The 12,034-nt window shown below is 41.9% G+C and overlaps 1 protein-coding gene across 1 annotated transcript in view; it reads left to right on the top strand.

Moving 5' to 3' along the window:
• cacna1g (calcium channel, voltage-dependent, T type, alpha 1G subunit) overlaps positions 1–12,034 on the top strand; it is a 465,891-nt gene that overhangs the window by 194,838 nt on the left and 259,019 nt on the right. The window contains exons 20-21 of the mRNA XM_048554900.2: positions 3,107–3,175; positions 5,197–5,381. Of these exons, the coding sequence (XP_048410857.1) occupies positions 3,107–3,175; positions 5,197–5,381 (254 nt within the window). The remainder of the gene's footprint in view (positions 1–3,106; positions 3,176–5,196; positions 5,382–12,034) is intronic.

Raw genomic sequence — 12,034 nt, 5'->3', positions numbered from 1 at the left:
ACAGAATTAGGCCAATCAGCCCATCAAGTCTACTCGATCATGGTTGAACTGTTTCAGAGCACCATTCCCGTGCCTTCTCCTTATAACCCTTGATTGCCTTACTAATCAAAAACTTACCTATCTCTATCTTGAAGACACTCAATGACTTTGCCTTCACAGCCCTCTATGACAATCAGTTTCACAGATTCTCCCTCTGGCTAAAGAAATTCCTTTTCATCTCAGTTCTAAGGGGCCATCCCTTCACTCAGAGGCTGTGCCTCCAGGTGCTCATCTCTCCTACTTGTGGAAAAATCCCAGGTTTCTCAGTATTGTGTAAGTTTCAGTGAGATCCCCCCTCATCCTTCTACGCTCCATCGGGTACCAGACCAGAGTCCTCAACCGCTCCACATGTGACAAGCCCACCATCCCTGGAATCATTGTTGTTGAGCTCCTCTGGGCCCTCTCCAACCCAGCTCCAGACTGACAGTGCATGTCCAGGTGCACAGTGACCTATTAAAGATGGTTTGATTTGATTTGTCCTGGTTTATTTATTGTCACATGTATTTTATTACAAAATGTCGTGAAAAGTGTTGTACGGTGAGACTGCTCGCCGATACCATCTTCAGACACAGAAAAAGAAACCAGAACATCGAATATGAAGGCAGAAGAATAAAGAAGTAAAGAATTTTTAAAAAAAAGTAAAATTCAATCAGCTTACTATTATTAATCAAACAAGACTCTTCCAGTTAGATCAGGGAGATGGCAACTCTTAACTGCAGTATTACCACATCAAGAGGGAATGAACATAAGAGAGACCCTGTGATAGGGTGGAAGGCAGGAGTGATTAAATGCCATAAGAGATGATGCAAAAAGTGGGTTCAACACCAGCTTCAAAAATTTTACATCAAAACCACTCCTCCCATGTTCCTGTGCAGCAGGTATATGGAATAATTCCACTGTTACACTGAACAGCTCTTCCATCCTCTGCTACTTGTCTCATTGCCATCCTATTTTCATTATCAAATCACTCCTGCTACCTACCTTATCTCAAAGCTTCCCCATTGCTCTTTCCTTCACTCTGCCCCTCCCTTGCTCTGAAAAACGAGTTACCCCTGCAGTTTTCGCTTTGTGGTAAAGGCTCAACAGACTGAAAGATGGTACTGTATTTTATGTCTCTTTGACAATGAGTTTGAAGTTGGGGCTTCTTAAGACACAGCACCTGACCAGTCTACCAACAGTCTGCCAGAACTAGGGGTCACAGTCTAAGAATAAGCAACAAGGTATTGCGAACTGAGGTGAGGAAGAATTTCAGAGTTGTGAACCCTAGGAATTCTCTAACACGGAAAGCTGTTGGGGCCAATGTATTCAATATATTCATTCGATATATTCAAGAGGGAGCTGGACGTGGCCTTTGCAGCTAGAGGAGTCAAGGGATATGAAGAGAAATTGGAAATGGGACACTGAGATTGCATGATCAGCCATGATCATATTGAATAGTGGTGCAGGCTCAGAGGGCTGAATGCACCTAGTTTCTGTATTTCTGTTTCTTGCCACCTAAAGGAGTGTGGTAGAGATGTTGTTTGGCCCTTGGGTATGTGATGAAAGGCGAGTGATTTATGACTATAAACATTTTTTCTTGAGTGTTTGGGTTTTAAACTGGTGGCATATGGGCATCAGTTTTTTTTTCTGAAACAGTTAATAATTAATGAGGTAAGTCTTTTAGGAACCATGATTTTAATGCAGCATGTGCCTTCTGGAGTGTTAATGAAAGTTTTTCTTTTGCGAGGTTTTAGGACTGGAAAGAAAAAAAGAGATGAGTTTACTTTTGGATTTAGAATAATCAAAGGTTGATTTCAGCTTTTAAAAACCCAGAAATTGGAAAGCTTATGCGCAATTCAAAGGAAAACTAGCTGAATCCAGATGTCAATATAATATCTCCTAGAAAAACGGGATTGGGGAATAAATTACCTCAGTGAAAGAATGTAATTTGTGAAATTTCCAGACCAGGAGTGTTTGGTTAAACTGGATTGGATATTTAAAGCTGAGAAAGTCTGTGATCTCAGTTGTGTGAGTTTTCAAGGAAAAAGACTTCACATTTCACAGGGCCAAAAGTAAAACAAGGACCTAACTAATATCACTACATTAGATAGGGAAGGGAAATTTCTGAGGATTTTGATGGTGTTGAGAATAGTTGGGATTGTGATTATCATGTGTCATGAAATCTTTGTATACGGTAGCATGGTTTGTTTGTTTTTTTCTCATTTCCTTTGTATAATTAACTTCAGTTTTATTGTTAAAACAAAATCTGCAACCTGGGATGCCCATGTTTTATATAAAGACCACCACATTAAAATATGATCTGTCAAGCCAGATTTCATTCTGGGATCTGAAGTGTCAAGTGGTAATGTCGGCTATTACCACATATTGAGGCCCCCGTTGGCCAAGTGAGTGCATCATCCCACCCCCTCATTATTTTACCTGCAACAAGACAGGCCTAGGCTCAGGATGTAGACTAGCAGCGCTATGTGAGCTGGTGTCAGGTTAAAAGTTGTGTTTGGCTGTTGGGGGGGCTGCGGGGAGCGTGGTGGTAAGGTGATGCGGTTAGTGGGAAACTCCTTTTGGATGCTCCTTGTTCCCATTAGAAGCACACCACCTCCAAACTCTTCAAATTCAAACCCCACTCCCCTTAAATCCTCATCCACCAGCCTCACAAACAGATTCTTTCCTACCTGGTATCCCAGACTAACCTTGACATCCAGATCCATTACCTCCTTATCCAGGGACTCCCTCACATCACAGCACTACTGGAATGACAGGGCCACCAGCCAACCAGACTGACCAGGCAGTTTCATAATGAGGAACCAGCCCAGATGAAGGAGGAATCCTCACCATTGGCCAACTAAACCCCAGCCAGACATACCATGGCTTCAGATTTCCCATGGTGCAATTCCCAGCCAACATTTTAGTTGGTGGAGTGGAGGGGCGGGGGTGAATGCAGGCCCCCTAAAACTTGCCACTGACTCTGCTTCATTCTGCCATACCCATGGAGTGTTTCCCATTATTTGTTATTTCAGATTCTGCACTATGTTGACTTTATTCTAATCTTGAAACTTCTGTTCTCTTTAAGGAGCGAATCTTCTTGATATTTTCGAACTATATTTTCACAGTGATCTTCTTGACTGAGATGGCAGTTAAGGTAAACCTCAGAATGAGATTCTTTTTATTTTGAAACAGCCAGAACAATGTCACACACTTTGCCACCTTTAATGTGATAACTGAAGCCCTCTAGTCCTGACTGTATAAGCTGCTCGCTGCTGTCCAATCTTGCTCAACGAGGATTTAGATCAATTGAGGGCTGGTGATATCACCCACAAAATGATGACATTGGACAAAGGGCTATCGTGGGTGCACTTACTAAAAATAAGTCTTACTTGTTAAAGATTGCCACCAGAGGGTGATTGAGAGAATACCTGAAGGAATCCCCACTGTCAAAGTTCTCAAAAATGGGTTGGAACAGTGGAGTCACACAGCTTGGAAACAGACCCTTCAGCCCAACACGTCCATTCCACCCAAGTTTCCTAAACTGAACAAGTCTCCCCTGCCTGCATTTTGCCCATATCGCTCTAAACCTTTCTTGTCTATGTACCTGTCTAAATGTCTTCCCTCTGGCAGTTCATTACATATACTCACCACCCTCTGTGTGAAAAAGTTGCCCCTTGGGTCGCTTTTAATCTTTCCTCCTCACATTAAACATATGTCCTCTAGTTTTGGATTCCCCTACCCAGGGAAAAGACTTTGGCCATTCACCTTATCTATGTCCCTTATGATTTTATAAATCTCTATATGATAATCCCACATTTTCCTACGTTCCAGAGGAAAAAAGTCCCAGCCTATCCAGCCTGTCCTGAGAACTCAAACCTTCAAGTCTCGGTAACATCCTTATAAATCTTTTTTGCACCCTTTCCAGTTTAATAACATCCTATGTATAGTTTGGCAACCAAAATTGTATGCAGTGCTACAATTGTAGCCTTACCAATCCTGTATGCCTCGTACAGCCATAACATGATGTCCCAATGCCGGTACTCAACGTTCTGACTGATGAAGGCATGCATGCCAAATGCCATCTTCATGCCTGTCTACCTGTGACACCATTTTCAAGGAACTACATACCTGCATGCCACATTCTTTCTGTTCAACAACAGTCCCAAGGGCCCTACCATTGACCGTGTAAGTCCTGACCTGGTTTGCCTTACCAAAACACCTCATGTTTATCTAAATTAAAATGCACCTGCAATTCCTTGGCCCACTGTTGATCAGGATCCCATTGTATTGGGAATGAGAAACTATCCAACACTTACCCTGACTGATGTGACCACTGGGCACTTGCCAAACCCAACTCCATGACTCATTCACAGCATGGGTGAAGTATCGATTGAATCTCTCTCACACTCCCTTCTCTGAAAAGCGTCCCCTCTGATCTCCTTCGATAAGAGATGCTGATAGCTCAGTGCTCTGTTATTGGTGTTCTACATGTGAGCTGGCTGTATAACAAAAAAGTGTTCATTCTGCTGTGAGGATCGTTGTTTAGGTCACATTCATCTCTCATTCCTGGTTACAATGACACAGCATGGTGGGACTTTGTGTTTTTTATTTGTGTTTTTCATGGAACGTGGGTGTTACTGATATGCCCAGCATTTTTCACCCCCACTGCCCCAGTTGCCTTCGCAGTGTCTAACTTGCTAGGCCAATGAATGGTCACCCACCTAATCTGGAGGAAGACCAGGTAAAGATTGCAGATTTCCATCAACTGATGGATTTTCTGCGACTACCAAATCACTACTATCGCTGAATCAACCTCTCCCCATCCCCGACCATTGCCAGAGCTGTCCCCTTCTGCCCTTTCACCAAAACCCTCATTGACCGTTAGGGATTATCCCACTATTTCCCAATGATACTTACTGCTTCCATCTTGTAATAAGCCTATGGACAGGCTGCCCGGAATTCCTCAGTTATGACCTTGCTGTTAAGGCCAGTGTGGTCTCTGTGCCCTCAGATTGACGTTGCTGTTAAGGCCAGTCTGGTCTCTGTGCCCTCAGATTGACGTTGCTGTTAAGGCCACTGTGGTCTCTGTGCCCTCAGATTGATTGTCAAGTAAAATATGGACCTGCTGAGGTAATGGCCCAGCAGTAGTGATCTGTTCCCTGCTCTCCTTTGCAGTTGGTCGCAATGGGCCTTTGCTTCGGTCAGCGAACCTATCTAAAGAGCTCCTGGAATATCCTGGATGGGCTGCTGGTGATGATTTCTGTCATTGATATTCTGGTCTCCCTGGTTTCTGACAGCGGGACAAAGATCCTCGGAATGCTGCGAGTCCTCCGTCTCTTGCGCACCCTTCGGCCGCTCCGGTAATCGAACCTGCCACCTCCGACCCAAGGGTCCCAGCTCAGTGCGACCTGGTGAAAAGCAGAACAGGCCGTGTAGAAACATCAACAGAATGAAGGGTTATGTCACACACATAGCTGCCAGGGAGGAAGAAGTGCTGGTCAACAGCATCAGTGAGGAATTAACTTAGGTCTCCTCTACATTTGTGTGTCTGCATCAGTCCAGGGGTAACTTCCATGTTTCTGGCTTAGAGTTTGCAGATTGAAGCCTCACATCTAGAAATGTTCAGCATAAAATCCTGGTTGAAGCTTCAGAGCAGTACCAAGCAAAACCCACTCTAATGTTTTTGCGCATGGCCCAACCATTGAAATATGGGGGCTCTTTAAGACAATTTGAGTAGGTGTTGCATGGGCAGTAAATTACAGGGACAGATTGTGCTGGGCTGTGCAGGGTCCATGGTCATAACTGCTGCACAGTTTACGGAGAACATTATACTGAGGGAGAGCCACATTGTCAGGAGAGCAATGCTGCTGAAGTGCTTCACTGTCAGAGCTATTGTCTTTCATGTGAATTGGCCATATCTTCTCTGCTTACATCAAAGTAAAAAATCCCATGGGAATCTCTTGAAGACGTCAGGGGGGCTTCTTTGACTGGGAAGGGGTTAGTGTTATATGAAGAGCAGTAGGTGAGAATCTATTCATGGGAATGTATTCTTGGGGTTATCTAACTAGTTTTGGGTATCAGATTTATTTATACCCATGTTTTTATTAGACAGTAAAATTATGACATTAGACAAGGTCATACATCCTTGAGTGTAGAAAATTAGTGAATGATCTAAATGAGCTGTTTTAATGAACTAAAGAATTTGGTTGAGTAGAAGGAAAGAAATCATTTTCTCCAATTGGAATAAAGACAAGTAATAACCATCAAGTCAGAGTTAGGTAATTCAGGGTTGATTCTAGAAACATGTTTTCACATAAAGGGAGTAAAATCAGGAACTGTCTCCTCCAAAAGGTGGCTAAGGCTGTGTCAATAATTAACTCCGAAACTGAAACTGATAATGTTTTGTTGGACAAAGGTACTCCAGAAATAATTTGGATTAGTGAAGTTAGATATAATTCAACCATGGTCACATTAAGTGATGAAAAATGCTCAAGCAGTCCAATGGTCTACTCTCATTGTGATGTTTGAAAACTAACAGCTCTTGCTTGGGAATAATCTTCATTTCTGTGGCATTAATGTAGTCGGGAGACAGCCCGGTGGATCACTGGAGAGTAAAGGGATTGGAGGAGCCTAATGAAGATAAATTTGAGATCTTGAGAAGAAAGTTCTTTACCCAGAGAGTGACAAGCCTATAAAATTCTCCACCAAAGAATGCAGCTGAGGCCAAGATGTTGAATGTTTTGTTAGATATAGCTCTTAAGGCTAAAGGGATCAAAGGCTCTGGGGAGAAAGCTGGAACAGATGGATGGTCAGCCATGATCATATTGAATGGCAGAGCAGGCTCAAAAGATTGAATGACCTACACATGCTTCTAAATTCCGTGTTTCTTTAATAAACTAAAGGACAAAACAGGCTTTTTGCTGTTTTTGAAAATTCTGATGATGCAGTTTGAGCTGCTGAGCTGTTGCTTAAATAAAATCATTTTAGGGTCTGCAGTTAGTAGCTTACCATAGATTTTCTAGAGTTTCTTTGGAAACCATGGCGATGTCATTGACTGATGAGTTGGTTGCTATGGGTCCAATTTTGTAGAGCGATTTAGCAGTTTTGAATGTGAAACAGGTCACCGGCATTTATCATTCTACCACATGCTCCATCATGTAAGAACAATCTAGGAGGGTGTCACCATCTCAAGTGTCCCTCAAAATATGCAAACTGCGTAAAACAAAGGATAAACAGCTCAAAGCAGATTTGTAGGCAAGAACGTCAAGGCTTTTGTTTTGAAAGGTAAACTAACTAGCATTTTGGGAAACTGAACCATTCACATTGTCAGTTTCAGAAAGCAATTGCAATCACGTGTCATCATCTAGTTAAAGGATTTGCTAGCCATCGTCTCCAAGGAAACCTTCACGAGTTCTTGGCTTTACCCTGACAGCATCTTTCCTGTAAAGGCTGCATGAGATTGTAGTTTGCAAATGCCCAGAAACATTTCAAGACAGAAAAGCGTTCTACACAGTTGAAAAATAAAAGTGCCTCTTTTTCTTAAAGGGTTGGAGTAATGTACGTGGAGAAACAGGGCGTGTTCTCCTTGGAACAGACAGATATTTAAGAGTTTCTCACATCTACTATCCAAAGTAAGACAGTCCAAAGATGTACAGGTTAGGTGGATTGACCCTGTTAAATTGCCCCAAAGTGTCCAGGGATGTGAAGCTAGGTGGGTTAGCATGGGAAGTGCAGGGTTTCAGGGATAGGGTGGTGGGTGGGTCTGGGTGGGATGCCTTTCAGTGGGTAGGTTTGGAGTTGATGAGCTGAATGGCCTGCTTCCTCACTGAAGGGACTTTATGATTTGTATTTATGACAAGGGCATGCTTACATCTGCTTCTGTAGTTAGTTTTTACTGGAACCAGTTGCCAAAGGCTGTAACTTGACATTTCTACTCCACATCGTATGTGGCTGATCCCACTCTCACTGCTTGACACAGATGTATTGGGAGGATTTGCAAATCCTTTACTCTGCCTATTTGGAAACATTATGAAGGTATCTTCTGTGCCCATCAAACCCTGGAGTGGGGCTCAAACCTGAAAACCTTCCAGCTTAGAAGCACAGTCTCTACTCATTGCACCTGAAGGCATCCACCCAGAAGGGTAGATACAGCCATTCAAAATGCTGAAGGGTTTTGATTGTGTAAATGAGGGAAAACTTGTTTGCAAGGCCTGGAGAGCCAGAAAGCAACTGTCACAGAGTGAAGATCAGATGTGAAAAGACCAAAAGGGAGAAGGGGACTATTTGTTTATGCAGTGAGTAATGAGTCAGCCTGATGGTCGTTCCATGGTTGATGACAGTTTAGATTAGACTAGATTCCCTACAGTGTGGAAACAGGCCCTTCGGCCCAACAAGTCCACACCGCCCCTTGAAGCATCCCACCCAGACCCATCCCCCTATTAGCCACACACCCCTGAACACTACAGACAATTTAGCATGGCCAATCCACCCAGCCTGCACATCTTTGGACTGTGGGAGGAAACTGGAGCACCTGGAGTAAACCCACGCAGACAAGGGGAGAATGTGCAAACTCCACACAGACAGTCACCCGAGGCTGGAATCAAACCCAGGTCCCTGGCGCTGTGAGGCTGCAGTGCTAACCACTGAGCCACCGAGCCGCCCAAAGTTGCGGGATATCGATGAAACATTTCTGCTGTCCTCATCTATTCAAGACCACATCAGGCTTGAAAGAGCCCACAGATATAACATGGTGAGCAGCAGAATGTTGCCAGTGGTAGGCATCCTACAATGGAGTGAGCAGCAGTTATCATCATTATTTCTAAATGGTGCCAATAGAGAGAAATTAGAAATTAAATGGAAGGCCTTCAAAAAAATAATACTGTACCAAATAATAGAATATACAGAATATACAGAAACTAAAACATGCTGGTCACCCAGGATACTACAAGACAAGCACGTTACATCTGATTGTTGATAATAGCAATGATACAAGGCAATACAACACAGAATTATACTTCAGACAATAATGCCGAAAGCATTTCAGAACCTACAGAGATGTTCTGGAACAGAAGAAATCTACAGGTCTAATGCAGGGGCACAGACTATAGGAGCAGGCTTGAGTCTAAGTTCAGTCCAGACATTCGGGATAGTGTGTGTTAACTCGAGAGAATCCCTTGTACCTAACAGTAAATCTTAAATGGTCTAGTAATTCAGGCTGAAACAGCAGTAATTAGGAAAAATAAGTTGTGGTTCTTATCAAACACATAGGTACAACAATGTAGGGTTGAAAGATTGAAGCTAAGAGAGAATATGTGTGTATTCCAGGAGTGGAGAGTCAGGAAATCTCTAACTGAGTAATTTAAAGCAGATTAGCCTTGGGCAATTTAAAATACTCAATTGTGGTTGAACACAGAAATATTTTGTGAGGCAAGATGAATGCAATAGGAATCTTAGTGAACTATAAAGCACAGGCAAATCGATATTACAGCAGCAAAAGTGAGGGTGAACTTCCATTACTGCAGAATAAAAAATATCCTTTAAAAAAGATAAATTTTTAATCACTTTAGGAAATATATGCACCATAAATAGCATTACTAAAGAGATTTAATTTCAAACGTTGGCCAAATAGAACATCAATTTGGACATACTGAAGAAAATAATTTTTGACATATAGAACAGCATCTAAATCTTAATAATTAGAAGCTATACATGTAAATACACTTCTGTACATAATTTGAATCATAGCAGATAATGTTATTGCTAGCCAAGGGGTAAATGAAATATCAGACGAATTTGAAGAGGTATTGAAAGCCTCTGAAAATTATTTCAATGTCATAACTAATGAAATTCTTTAAAGGGCGAGATTCAACAAAGAATGTCGCACCTAGATTAATTCAGATATGATTTCATACATGATATATACAGATTAGCAAAGAGATGTGACCAGACTTAAAGTAAGAACCCACCAGTTATAGGCATTACAGTTGAGTCTTTATCAGATTTAGCACATTCCAAAGAAGACCTAACTCTAGGGAAAGCCATTCATGTGGTGAATGAAGCAGAGGCTTAGAAATGAAACAGATCAATCCCAAGAGAATTGGATAAAACTTGGCATAGGATAGCCACTGTTGTTCCAAATGTCAAGAAGAGTGATAAAGATAAATTAATGAATTGTAGACTAATGAGACTAACGTCAGTGCCAGGGAAACTACTAGAGAAAATTCTTAAGGAGAAGAAAGGTTCAGTCAAAAGTAGTCAATATGCCTTTGTCAGACAGAGATCATACCTAACAAATTTGTTTGAATTTTTCAAACAGGTGACCAAGTGTGTAGTTGAGGGTGGTGCAGTTTTTGAAGCTTATATGGATTTCAGCAAATCCCACATGGGAGACTGATAAAGGAGTTAGAAGCACAATGGGATCCAGGGTAACTTGGCAAGTTGAATCCAAAGTTGGCTTCATGGCAGGTGACAGAGTGTGGGTGTTGGAAGGTTGCTTATGTGATTGGAGGTTGGTGCCCAGTGGCGTACCACAGGGATTGGCACAGAATCCCTTATAGTTTGTGATGCATACAAATGATGTTGATGAAAATGCTGGGGGCGTGATGAGTAAGGATGACATGAAAATTGGTCAGAGAAGTTTGAGGGGAAACCTGATAGGGGTGTATAAGATTATGATGCGCGCAAAGAAAATTAATTGAAAGCTTGTTTCTCTCAGTTGGAGAGTCTATAACAAGGGGGCATAATTTAAAGGTGAAATTTAAAGGTTTAGAGGAAATTGGAGAAAAACTGTTTTCTCCCAGAGGGTGGACGGTTCTGGACTGCACTGCCAGGAAGGTAGCTGAGGCAGGTAACCTCACAACCTTTAAAAAGTACTTAGTTGTCATAACATTCAAGGTTATGGGTCTAGATGGAAGGTGGGACTAGTGTAGATTTAGTGTAGCTTTGGTGGTACAGACTTCATGGGTCACAGAACTGAACTGTATGAATCTGTAGCCTATGATCCCAGAAGATCATCAAATTTATTTATTTCTTAACTAAAACTACAGAGGCCACACCAGATAAGTTAAGAGGGGAGGAGAGACATCACAGTCCTTGCCAATACTATGGACCAAAGAAACCTCACAACTGCAAATAGTACCCCTCTTTGAAACCACATATTGTAAGCTTGTAGATCCCTTCCAGAAAATGTGACAAAGCGCGACAAAGCACAAAAGAAGCAAAAGACCCAAGAAATACATGCTCTCGGAGAAAAATTAAGTGAAACAGTCTTTAGTAGAAAATAAATCTAAGGTTTTCTAAGAGAAAATCAGTTTTCCAAACCAAATATTTTGGCATAAGACCGTAAGGCATGCAGACATTTCAATGGACGACTCACAAATTTCAAGTTAGACACAAGACCTAGTGTCACGGTATCAACAGAGAGCAAGCTTTGGTTAACAAAACATTGCTTATAGCTGACAAAAGTTAAGCTATGTGATCTAGGGTCATTGTGTTTAACATTGCACGTATGCTACAATCTCCAACTTGGTGGATACCAAATATTAGAGAACCCATGTATACTATGCAACCAAATATTTGCATTCCTGTGGAGAAGAGGTGTATCGGCTTCAATTTCATTCAAGAGGTAGAGTTTAGACAACAAAATATCAAGGAAAAGCTGGGCTCTGGTAGCTCTTTACGAAACCCAAATAAAAAGCAGAATCTTCTAAGCTTAGTTGCATCAAGTCAAAAAATATTGTCGCATTTTGTAAATGAGATGGAGAAAAGTGACTAGAGTGGTTTGGCTGAAATGTTTTCCACCACTGTCAAAACAAAAGAGAGTTTAGATTCTCAATGGCAATAAAGTTGGAGGCAAAGCACAAGCAAAGAGACAGCAACTGAACCATCCACCCCACTCAAAAGGGTATTTCATGGCAGCTGGATAGTGGAAGCATCAGCAACTAAACTGAATGAAATTTCTACACATTGTAATGACCATCTACTCCCAAATTAAAGCCTGCCATTAGTGGCTAAG

This window comes from Stegostoma tigrinum, chromosome 22 (assembly GCF_030684315.1).
Source record: "Stegostoma tigrinum isolate sSteTig4 chromosome 22, sSteTig4.hap1, whole genome shotgun sequence".
Classification (NCBI taxonomy): Eukaryota; Metazoa; Chordata; class Chondrichthyes; order Orectolobiformes; family Stegostomatidae; genus Stegostoma; species Stegostoma tigrinum.
The sequence above is the reverse complement of the archived record's forward strand: the minus strand, read 5'-3'. Positions and strand labels throughout refer to the sequence as shown.